Raw genomic sequence first — 13,046 nt, 5'->3', positions numbered from 1 at the left:
GCGCTGTCTTGGACTCGGGTTGAATTTTGACTGGTGCATAAAAATACTCAAAACTGCAGAAGACTGAAAAGGTAGAACTCACCCACACAACTCACGAGCCACCAGTTGTCCTAATTTCCTGCAGAAATGTTGTAATCAGCTTTGAAACTTCAGAAACCTTACTGCTGCAGTGACCATGTCCAGTGTCTTTAATAGACAACTAAATAAAAACCCCTGGGGAATCAAATCTGGAACTAGTGAAAATTGTTCTCTGCAGATTCTTGCAGCTACGTGTATTTAAAGTTGGACAAGACAACAAGGCTCTGTCAACTCAAATTTTACATTTGTTTATTATTGTCTCTACATGGAGGTGCAAACATGTAAATGGTGTTTGAATAGTAGATTTTAGGGGTATAGATGGCCTAGCAATTAGGTTGTGCCCGAAATACGTACGTAGGTGCCCCCGGTTCAAGTTAGGCTTGTAGCTCCTCCCCTGAATGTCTCTTCGTAACTCTTTCAGCCCTGTTTCTGACTTTATCCACTGCCCTCTTCTCCTAATGAAGGCATCAAAGCCCAAAATTATATATTGAAAAAATAGATTTTACCCAGGACTTGTAGAGTGACTAAACATTCAGACCACATTTTAAGATGAAGACCTACTGCATGTATTTAGGGATTTGGTTGTACTGTTGATCCGTAAGGGTCCAGATTTTGACCTTTCCTTAAATTCTGTGTTAAATAGTGCAAAGCTTCTGCCCTCTACACGTTGAAACCATTGACTGCAGCTGAATATTTTCAAAAAAATTTCTTCTGACTGTTTGGATGCTCTGTGTCGTATGCTGCCATCTGTCATCACAACAGAGCTAAACAGAAACCAACTTCTTTTTGCATAACCGCTAACTTCAATAGAAGCAGCCCACAGCCAAAATCCATTAGAGGGGTCTGGCTGCAGACTAAACATCTCTGACAACCACTCTCAAAGACCATTTACCTGAGACACCGTGTATCTCAGAACGGAAATACATGATACAAAGTTCTAAATTAAAGGGTTAGGGTAATGGTTAGGATACTAAAATTTAAAAGATGAAAATCTGACTTGCTTAAACCAAATTATTAAAATGTTTAACAAAGCAGAGTAAATAGTTTGCTTACAGAAAAAAGGCTGAATGAAAACATTCTAATATAGCAAGCATTGGTTAAAAAGCTTCAAAAGCTGCTTAAACTACGTAGATAACAGAGCTACATAACTAAAGCTAAGCTCACAAAGCTGCTACGTAAGCCTGCAGTAAGTTATTTTAAATGGTCATGACATCATGACTAACAATCAAATCAGACAAACAGCATTGACTCAATCCTGTTGTGGCTGATAAGGGACAGTAGGAAGGAGAGAGTGGGCATTTCTTATCCCCCCCGGCCCTGCCCATGATGTTCTAAAGGCATTTTTTTATTTCAAGGTAGATGCACCTCACCTTAAACTTTAGGTTTTGCTCACTCTTTAAACATACACCCAATAGGATTTAAACAAAGGTTGCACATTAGGATGTAATTAAGTGGCCTTAAAGCGTGCAAATAAGTATTTAAATGACTACTGAGGCTTTGCATGGGGCGTGACCTTGTTGCTTGGCCACCATAGCCCCTCATACATAGTTTCAACAGACATTTTTTCCTTCATATTCATGCACTGACACAAAATTTTTATGTGGCAGCATTTCTTTTGTAATCTGGATGATGTAAACATTATTTGTGAATGTCATGCATGCATTCTGATGTCATCGGCATATATGTGCACATGCATGAATGCATCTTGTGTTCAACTTTGTTGTTTCAAATGTAGTGTTTCTCATTTACATTACTGAGCCAAAAAATCACCCCTCATCATTATCCTCACACAAACAGATACACTCTCACACACAAAGTTGTGCACGCATACGGATATAAACTTGTACCCCAGGGGAGGCAAGACAGGCTCTTTGAAAAACAGGTCGGGTGGAAGTCCTGGGGTTAGATTTTGGAAGGAGTTGTTCTGGGACTTAATTAGTAAAGGGCCCCACATTTTAACAGGCTAAGTGCCCATGAGCTCCACTCTCAAATCTGGGACAACCAAGACACAACGCACACACAAAAGATGGCAAAGACCCATTCTTACATGTACCCACTCACACACGCATACACATACTGTAAGTTATGCATTGAATACTCTCAAAGCTGCACAGAGATGAGTGGTAAAATCTCTGAATAAAATAAATCAAAGGAAGCTCCTATAGATATGTACCAACAGCAAACGGAGAACGATAGAAGCACTTCACAGTAAATCTATTGACTATCAAACACTCTGCAGTCTGTTTCCTGAAACATGGCACTAAGAGTCACAAGGATAAAATGCAATAAAATCTCAAAAGAAACATCTCTACTTTGCTGTATAATTGACTTCTCTATAAGCTATATAAACACGGCTGTTTTGTATGCTCCTAACAAACCCCTACAAATCCATTTGCAACTAATTCTCCCAGCCAACATCTCTTTGTTGAAGTATAATCCACTTCTATAGAATCTCATGGCTGTTTAGTGGTCTCCAAACAAACCCCTGCAAATACATAGCTAAATATGTTCACTGTGGCACCGCTTCAGGATAGTTTGGCAGTTGCTGCATACTGTATGAAAAAGATGTGTGTCACAGTGAAAAGACCATGGCTGTTAAACATATAGGTAAACGAAGAGATGAGGATTATGCTGTTTGGAAACCTTTAAAATTGTCTTTGTTGGCTTAACTAACCACTGAAATCCACTGAAACTCATGTTAATATGAGCTTAACAGCACTGGTACTTAAAGAATAAGCCATTTATGGAATTAACGTTTAAACCCATAACTGGTAAAAGAAACCACTTACATAGCGTTATTATAGGGGGATATTCTGTGATACACATTTATGCATCTCTTAAAGGCCCTGTAAGGAATTTGAATCTTAAAATTCATACCAATGACCGTCAGCGCACAGGTTATCATCTCAATTTGTTTTTCATTTCCATGTCAGATTGTTATGGCAGGTAGTGCAAGACAAATTGATCAATCACACATTTACCAAGGTTAATGTTGTCAATAAGTGATTAAGCAACATGCTACAGTATCTTTGTATTATAAGCAGATTTTTTTATCTGAAACACTTGGTGTGAAAATAGTTTGTACTCCTGTGTTCATGCTTTAAAATGATTCTGAGCAGAACTTCAATCATACTCAAAGACAATAAGAAGAGAGATGAGAGATGAAGCCATCACGCTCTCTAGATGCCAGGGGTAACATCTGTGCCACCCTGTACAACTGTGCAGACTGACATCTGTACAACCTTAATTAAAAAAAGCTGGGGTGCTGTGTGAAATGTAAATCAAAACAGAATGCAATGGAAAAACCTGCAGTCTATTGATAATAGAACATAAACAACATATCAGATGTTGAAAGTGACATATTTTACCATTTCATTACAAAAATATCAGCTAGTTTTAAATTTAATGGCGGCAACACTTCTGAAAAAGTAGACGAGTCAGAAAAAGGCTGATAAAGTAAGTGGCACTGGTGAAAAACAACTGGAGGAGTGTTCTTTAACTTATTAAGTTAACTGGCAACAGGTCAGTAAAATGACTGTGTACAAAAGGAGCATTTTAAAGAGGCTGTCTCAGAAGTAAAGATGGGCAGAGGTTCACCATTCTGTAAAAAAATGCATCTAAAATTGTGTAACAATTTCAGAAAAATGTTCCACAGCGTGAAATTGTGAAGACCTTAAATAACCCACCTTCTACAGTACATGATATCCCTCAGCAGCTCTGTATTAAAACAGACATGATTCTGTACTGGAACTCACTGCATGGGCTGAGGAAAACCTCCAGAAATTGTTTTCTGTTGACACTGTTCACCGTCCCATCCCCGAGGCAAGTGTAAAGCTGTATCATGCAAAGAGTAAGCGATATGTGGACATGATCCAGAGACACCGCCGTTTTCTTTGAAGCTAAAACTCATTTAAGCTCAGCTTAAAATGGACTGAGGCAACATGGAAAACTGTTCTGTGGTCAGATAGATACAAATTTAAAATTTTTTTTTTTTTGGAAACCACGGACGCTGTGTTCCAGACTAGGACTAAGTAACCATCCAGCCAAAGTCTGCAACTTCGATGGTATGGGGTTGCATTAGTGCCTATGGTGTGGGCAGCTTACTTACACATATGGAAAGGCACTATCAATGCTGAAAATTATGTAGTATATATGCTCCTGCTACAGACAAGGCCTTGCATATCTCAGCAAGACAATGCTAAACCACATACCTTATCCATCACAGCAGAAGGCCTCAGGGTAGAATAGTATGGCTGCTAAACTGAAAGACCTTTGAGCATCATAAAATGAAAAATCCAGCAACAAAGATCCAAGACTGTTGAGCAGATAGAATCCTACATCAGACAAAACTGTAGCAACAGGTCTCCTCACTTCCCAGACATTTACAGACCATTGTGAAAAGAAGTCGGGATGCTACACAACAGTAAACCTGACCCTGGTCCTATTATTTTTTACTTACTTACTTACTTTATCAGCCTTTTGCTGTCTTGTCTACTTTTTTTTAGATGTGTTGCTGTCAGTAAATTTAAAATGAGAATTTTTTTTTTTTTCATGAACTAGTAAAATGTGTCAGTTTCAACATCTGACATGTTGTTTATGTTCCATTGTGATATGAGTTTATGAGATTTGCCATTAGCTGCATTCTGCTTTTATTTACGTTACATAGTGCCCAAACTTTTTGGGAATTTGAATAGTTGTTGTTTACACATTTTTTTTTTGGTTATTCAAGTACATACTTTCTCGATTATTTTAAACATTTCTTAAATTATACATTTCAAAGAAAGACTCATGGGGAACAAGGGGAGTATGGGTTCTAAAAAACAGCTCTTTTGAAGATCTACTATAATTTTTTTGTCTTGCTGTTTTAGTCTTGAAGATTTTAGAATCTTGAAGAATTTATGTTGCTGATTCAAATTGCGAAAAAATATACTATCAAAAAAATTGATGAAAAATTAGCTGGAAGAAGACATGCATTGGACATAACCAGTGCAAAGAGGTATTGCTTGTCCACAAGGGGCCCTAAAATTAACACTAATTGAAAATTCCTTACAGAAGCTTTAAGCATGAACCCTTTAAGCATTTCCAAAATAAACATCTACAAAACTCAGAATGACCTAAAAGATTTCCAAGAGAAAAACAGGCCAAAAGAAGACTGATGTGTTGGCATTCTATGCCATTCTCAAAACAAGAATAATTAACACATAGATTTGGTCTTAACCCTTATGATAACCATCAGCATAAGCACTGACAAAAAACAAACAGCAGCCCATTAGAGAAGGGTTTGTCCTCTAAATATATCTATCAGAAGATAACATACAAGGGAGCCAAATCAGAACCTTATATTTAACTTTTCCCACTTAAAGAAGCAGAGGATGACAATCATTCATGGCTGAGAAGTGAAATATGGCATCAAAGAGCAGACTTTACCACAATAAGACCAGCATTGAAAGCAGGACAGCCACTTACTTGCAGTGCTTGTGAGGTCCACTGAGCGTCTCTATGACAAAGCATTCCCCTCCATTCAGACAGTAGGCCAGGTCCTTCTCATGGCAGGGTTTGAAATGCTCCGAATGAAGCGGTGGGACTGTTGGAGATGCTGCAGGAGACAAATAAAGCTTTTGTTAGTCACAATCAAACTCCAAATATATACATCTCTTTTGTGTACGCATTAGCTCTCTAACAAACCGGCTTAGCTGCCTGTCTTCCAGAGGCTTTTCACTCCTCAAACTTCATTATTGTCTCTTCACTCCACAATCCCACAAATAAATCATCACATCATCCATAAATTGCAGCAGAAACAAACAGAGCAGCGAGTCAGTTTTTTCCAGCAGAGGCTACTTATTCTCCATCCAGGGATCCATAACAAGTGTCTGTCTCATAACATACTGCACATTGTGGATAATAGCAACACACTATTGTTTGTTTTAGGCCCCGCAATGTCACCAGCGAAAGATGGATGGAGGACGGGTAATAATCTGTCCTGCTGTGATTAATACTCTGTGGACACACGCGTGCTGTTGGAGAGCTTGACTTCTCTCTGCGATTTATCACAACATGCATGACTGAGCATGGACGGTGCATACTACAGAGGGGGAATCTGCTCAGTGTGAGTTAATGGATGATCTTATCAGGGAAATTAATAAGTGGAGCACCAGTTGCTTAAGAGGGAAATATGGAAAGTGACCTGATCCTTGAAACTGTATGGTGCAATTAATGGCTTTTGATTTATTTGTGCGCTAATTTATGGAAAACAGCAAAGATAAATGTGTATATTTTGGAGGGTCTCTATGCAGCCATTCATCAAGCGTCATTTTTGATGCAGCCGGCCTTCATATGTGTGGAGAAATCAGATGTGCGCCACAGTTGATGTTCTTATTAACACCAGAGCAGACTGCTGACTGTTTCCTTTGTGCTTACGAATGAAAAATGATTCTGCTCAAGGCTCTCATTAGCCCATCCTCAGCCATGCTTTCTAAAGTAGCTGGATGAACGGTGATGATCCAGAACTTTCTGCCTCACTGATTGAAAATCAGTTGTACTCACAGGATGTTATTACCACTAGTATCCTGATTACTGCATTAGATTGTCCTTTAATGGTGTGTGGAAGATGCATCCAGATGAACTCCAGAGGAGCTTTCTCAATCACAGGATAATTAGGGATTAATAATAAGCCATGTTTTGGGGGGAATGGCAGGGTGAAGAGAGGTTAGTTATTTCAGTAAACCCACAGATCCCTTAATCAGCACTTTGAGGGGTGAGTATGGGGCTGCCAGGTGAAATTATGAGATGCTAGGTGGTGATGAGGCTCCAGGGAACCTAAACAGCCCTTGGTAATTGGCTGCTGGGGGAAAAGTTTCCATGTGAGAGTGGGAGAAGCTGGATTGAGTCAGCATTGAGGTGTTTATTAGACAGCAGGCTGGATGGGTCTTCATCAAAGCCGTAGCTTTCATCCCACACTTAAGTAAATGGAGTATATTGGCATGAAACCACAGCTACTGTATCATATTAAAGAGAAGCATCATCAGAATACCAATCAACCATCAATCTAATCATTGAGTTATCTGATGGGGTTGTGAAATGCAGTCACATCTGTCCGAAGCTAACTTTCGGGTCAATGTAAAGATCTTCCTGGTTTTAAAGCATACATTTGTTTTCTATTCAAACAGATTGTACACATGTCATTGTTTGGTTTGGTTAATAGTGCATTGTGCACCATTTACACATTTAAATAAGATGTCAAACATGTCTTATCTTAAAATACAGTGGAATAGTGGATATATAAAAAGACTGACTCCACACTCCCTCTTGGTTTGTGGTTCTCAGCACTGAGTTAATGCTGACGAGTTGATACTTCCTCCAGTGGTCCAACAGGCCTGCACACAGAATTGGAAGGGCCCCTGAGGAACCCAGAGAATGGGCCATCCCCTGTTGTGATTTATTGATGAAGTCAATGCACATGTGATTGATTGGTAGCATTGGTGCGAGCGTTTGTCCTGACTAACAGTTGGAGCTGAAAAATGCGACATTATCTAATCCGTGCTACTTTTTAGCCTGTTTTCAACATGTTTTCCATCCATTTTGGCCACTTCTCTTTTGTAGTTGTCCATCTTTTGCCACTTGTTGCCCATTTTTGCCATTAAAACCCATTTTTTGCAACTTTTTTACCCCTTTTTCCAATTTTTTTTTTTTTAATCCATTAGTACCACCTCATTTTGCCACTTTTAACCCATTTAAACACTTTTTGCTCCTTTTTGCCACTTTAAAATAATTTTTTCCCCTTTTCAGAAGTATCTAATTGTTTTCCATTAAAGGCTCCTCTTTATCTTTCTGACTTTTTAAACCCCATATTTTATCTTGGACTCTCAGATCCTCTGATCAGTGTCTTCTGACCATCCCAAGGTCAAGGTGGAAGCTCAGGAGTGACCGAGCCTTCTCAGTGGCCAAAGCTCTGGAACGCTCTTCCTCTTCACGTTAGACTGTCCCCCTCTCTTCCTGTCTTTAAATCAAACTTAAAAACGCACTTTTACTCCCTGGCTTTCGGCTCTGCTTGAGAATGTGGCTTTTAATCCTTTCTGTTTTAATTGATCCATTTATGTCCTACAATTTTATTTTTGTCCTGCATCTGTGTTTTATTGTTTGTTTTATTGTTTTAATTTTTACTGTACAGCACTTTGGTCAGCATTTTGTTGTTTTTAAATGTGCTTTATAAAAAAATTTGGATTGGATTGGATAAAGTTGCTAATGCTTCAAACGCCAAGTCCCATTAACTCCCATGTTAAACTTGAATTTTGACACAAGAAACAACCATGTTTATAGCTAGCAGCAACAATCTAATTTGTTATAGTTAATTTATTTATTAGTACATGCATTGCAAGATGTCTGACAAACAGTCAAAAAGTAATAAAGGCATTAACCAGAAGGCATCAGGCCCACCCCAGCTCCATCTCCTTGCCTGTTTTTAGGTTGACTAAAAGGTTGTTGGAGATTGTTTTTCTGAAAAGGTGTAACCCATCACTTGGCTTCAAAACTCCACGTTAGAGCCCAATAGGTGATGACACTGACTGCTTCCACATTTGATACACCCCATGGCTTAGATTAAGAAAGCACATCATGTTGTTGGTTAAAATGGTAAGTCATTGTTGAACTTAAACCCTACACGCTTTAATATTCATGATACTTGATTTAAGTTGTAAACTCATTTCCATACTTAGGCCTTGTTTATTAGCCTGTTTCCCCTCTGTTGTGTTGCATGTGCAGTGTTGCTAATGAGTGACAGAGCAGGCTGTTCAGTGTGTTATGCTGCTTGTGCTCAGTCGGGACATTCCCACCTTCAGTCTGCCTTCACAACCTTGTAAGGGCTTTGAGAGAAATATAAAAATGCCATTTTTTTCAGTTCACAGGAGGAGAAAGATGTCTTAATTTTTCAGCAAATCAGCAGAAGAAAAACTAACAAAAAGGACAAAATTATTGGGAAGTTTGATGCTTGAACTTATGTTGGTCTCATTTCAACCATGTGGGCTGTTAAATGGATATGACATGCTTTTTAACCATTAACACAGTCTCTCTGTAACGTAAGTCAAACAGCAAGTGCAGCAAGCAAAACTAAGTTTGTTGAGAGTAGAAACGGTAAAATTAGGTATCAGGAGATATCTTGACAGGAACTTACATGAATAAACTTCATTTGATTTCAACTTTTTAACTCAATATTTTTTTCAGAAATTAAGGACATGTTTTTCCCAACTAAAACCAACTATTGCCTTGCTTTAAGGCTTAATTTAGAAATGTGATTTGCAGTTATATTTATAATAGTATATATATTATGCAAAGGATTCAAATATTTGTACAAGTTCTCAAAATTTTCTTTGGAGTTCCGGATGAATCACAGTGACATGATGGGATGCAATTCAATTAAAAGAATGTCTAAGAAAATAGCTGCCAACTAGAAAAAAGGAAAAACAAAACTGCTACTGCAGTGAGAGAAAACTCACATTATAACTCTGCCAATTGGTATGTCCTGACATGAATTCTTTGGCTTGCAGTGCAGCTCATTCTGCATACAGACACTCCAAAACAAAGGCCAGAATCTCAGAGCACTGCTGCTTCTTTCTCAGCTCCTACTCTGCAATGCTTCTCGAATATTTTTGAAACATAAAGGACTTCCCCACAGACACGATTTCATGCTTGAACTGGGCTGTGCTGTTTTGTCAGCCCTGGCAATAAGTGACAGAAGTGCCATTTGTCGTCTTCTCCCCTTTGTTTTCTTGTTGACAGAGTTGTCACAATGCTCTGTAGGTTCTTTAGCTTAACACTCGTCACCTGTCAGCTCAGACGCAGCACGGACTGCAAGAATTGTGTCATTTTAAGAGGGAATGCCAGAGTTGACGGACAAAAAAAAAATCATTTTAGTCGGCTGAAAATATCACTGCAAGTTTGAAAACATTGCTCAGTGAAGCAGACGTCAATCACGGCAGAAGAAAACAGTCCAATTTACTCCACCCTGCTGTGAAGAGAGAAAGAGGGAGAAGCAGCGCGAGGATCAATAAACCATCGGGCGCTGGATAACACAACCCTCCACTTCAATCCCTCTCTCCCTTCAGTTGTCTCCATCGCTCTGCTTATAGGAAGAAAACAAGGAAGGTTTTAGGAATCTGTTGGTTCTCTTCTGTGCTTCACAGCAATGGAGAAACAGCAGCAATGAACTTTCAATAATTAAATGACAAGACCAAATCAGATCCATTTCTGAAGTGTCTTTAGATGACTTGAAAAGAGCTGAAAATGCAAAAGGAGATCAACACCATGATGAAACCAATCACCACTGGAGTTAAGTGATGCAATATTCATGATTTAATTATTGTTCTCCAGCTTTGTAAATCCTTGCCAGTCAGGGAATATAAATTTAGGAGTTCATGAATTCAAATTTGGAGGCCTGATAAAATGACTCTGTCTCCTTCAAAGTATGTTTCCATATTACAATTTGCATAGAAGAAAAGACTTAAGTTTACCACCACTTGCATCAAGCACATATGAATACAGTATGTCCTACTATGGTCCAAAATTCTATTACATATGTACCTTAGGTCATTTGTGACATATTCTGCTAGATTCATTCATTTCACTCTATTAATTTCTCATTCTACTGGTGTAACCTGCATCCCATGTACAAACATTTTACCTTCAGCTGAATGAATAGGCCTGGTTATCATGTCCAGGAGTTCTAAGCTTAAAACTGATACTAGTGTAAATCAAGCAACACCACTACCAGGTTTAGTACCATGAAAACAAAATATGGAAGTGTTAATCACTTGATATTGGGTCGTTTCTTGGTTTTTATCACAACAAAATGAAAGCAAACAATGAAACATGCACAAGAATGCATTTGTGGGATTTAGACAGGACTCTCTCTTTTCATTGTTTCAGCTTTGGTTAAAAACAGAACAGAAGAAATACATGTTTTTAGATGTTTCTTGATACTTTTGATAAATAAAAAAAGGAAATATGTAGTTTAAAAAATGTGGTACGGTGCCTCTAGAAAGTAACTTTAAAGGGGGTGAATATTTACATATTTGTATTTGATTGACATTACTTTGTCAAAATGTTTCCACAATGGCATTAAAGAGGATTATTTGTCAAAAAATGCCAAATTTCATTGACCACATTTGATCCATTCAATCAATAAAACAACTAAGGGGGTGAATATGATACACTGTATCCTGTGTATCATAAAATCTAAGTAGTGGGAATTAAAAGATGAAATTTCCTGCATCAAAACCAACAAAAGTTGACAACAAGCACATTTGGTGCCTTTTTATTTTCTACCTTCAACCTTCTTTTCAAAGAATCCCCTTGTGTACTAGTTTTGTATTTTCCCAGAGCACCATGAGTTGAGCCAACAATGGAAGCATCAGGTCAGCAAATCCCCTCTCTTGTTTCCTGTTATTGTCCCCTAAAGGAATCATCTATCTGTGTTATATTGGACAATGGACTCACTAGTTCAGTTATACATTTCTTTGTGCCATTTCATGTTGGCATAAGCTTTACTGAACTAAGGAAACCTCTCAAGAACTGATCTCTGTCTCAGGGAATTTCCTTAAATGAAAGTCTCAGACACTAAGATTTGATGAGTAAAAATGCTGAGCAGACTATCTCAACAAAGCTGTGAGTAAAAACATTTTCTTTTCTTTGCTTGTGTTGCAATCTCCTCTTCATTAATTACTTTCAAAGGACCGGTTTAGCAAAATGTGGTTAAGCAAACTCAAGTCATACTTCATCGCCTGCCAGAAAAACACTGATATAGCATTAATCTTTTCAATTTTGGTATCAGAAAATATGTTGCACTAATTATAAAGGCTGAATTTACACTGCCAAAAAGGCTGGAAATGCTTGTTTAGTCAGTATTTCCATGTCATCTTTTTTCCTTTTTCCCTTCCCAGTATGAAACGATAGCTTTTAGGGGGGTAAATGCCTGACTGTAATGGCGTCCTTCACGGATGACATTCCCCAAGAGTGGCAGGCTGACAGGCAACCAGCAAGTCAGTCTGCCAGACAGCCATGCTAACTGATACAAAGGTCTCTCTAGTCCTGGCCTGGCTGATTATTGATTGGCCTTGAGAGCTGGAATAAAGACTAAAGGCCCTGGGACTGGAGAACAAAGGATACGAGGAGAAAGAGGACATGGTGTTTTGTGCTGTACAGAGACAAGGCTTGTTAGGTGTTTCAGGTGGCAGGTGTTTCAGATGTATGTTGAGCTGAAGAGAGAGAGAGCACTTCAGAAAAAGAGAAGAGCCAGCTGATGGGGAAGAGCCAGGGCTTGTGGGAAAAATGTCAGTAAAGGGTTCTGAGAGTTGTAATGGTGCTCTTATTTCTAGTGGAAATGCAACTCAATTGTTTGCCTCAGTCTGCAGTGAAATGCAACTTTTTAACACAAATATAAGAGTACATACACAAAGTAGTATATGGAGCAATATGTTTGGTATCATTAGAAGTATAGGAACAAGGCCTCTAAGAACGGCTTAAGCATTAAGTCTGTCCAGGGTAGTACAAGCTATTTGCATCGACCTTGGAAATCCCTTGCTTTGTGGACCTCATTGTGAGTGTGGTTATTGGCATGCGGAAACAAAAGACTTTTCTCAAAACCCCTTAATTGGAAGCCCAGCATTAGTCAATAATTCTCAGCCTACTCTCACTGCCACTTCATATCAATAAAAACACACTTCTAAATTTGATGTTTAAGGTATCCCTCTAGCTTGAAATCTGAAATATATCCTGTAGTTTCTTGTTTTACTGTTCCTTGAAGTCTGCTTAGCTTTTCTTGTGACTACCTCTGTCACTTACTGTGTCATTATAATAAAAAAAATGCGCATTGGACAAGAGAAAGAGGCCTTTGCAAGTACTGCTCTATTTTCAACATCTTATCCAGTCACCAGTAAACAGGTTCACTTTTTAAGCTGCAGTGCTCATATTTGCTAGCA

The 13,046-nt window shown here is 38.5% G+C and overlaps 1 protein-coding gene across 2 annotated transcripts in view; it reads right to left on the bottom strand.

The window, feature by feature from the left end:
- LOC121511377 (pro-neuregulin-3, membrane-bound isoform) overlaps positions 1–13,046 on the bottom strand; it is a 568,578-nt gene that overhangs the window by 218,921 nt on the left and 336,611 nt on the right. For both annotated transcript variants that reach the window (XM_041790028.1, XM_041790029.1), the window contains exon 2: positions 5,545–5,674. In XM_041790028.1, the coding sequence (XP_041645962.1) occupies positions 5,545–5,674 (130 nt within the window). The remainder of the gene's footprint in view (positions 1–5,544; positions 5,675–13,046) is intronic.

The sequence above is a fragment of the Cheilinus undulatus genome, linkage group 6 (assembly GCF_018320785.1).
Source record: "Cheilinus undulatus linkage group 6, ASM1832078v1, whole genome shotgun sequence".
In the NCBI taxonomy this organism is placed as follows: Eukaryota; Metazoa; Chordata; class Actinopteri; order Labriformes; family Labridae; genus Cheilinus; species Cheilinus undulatus.
This window is presented reverse-complemented; position numbering and strand designations above follow the sequence as displayed.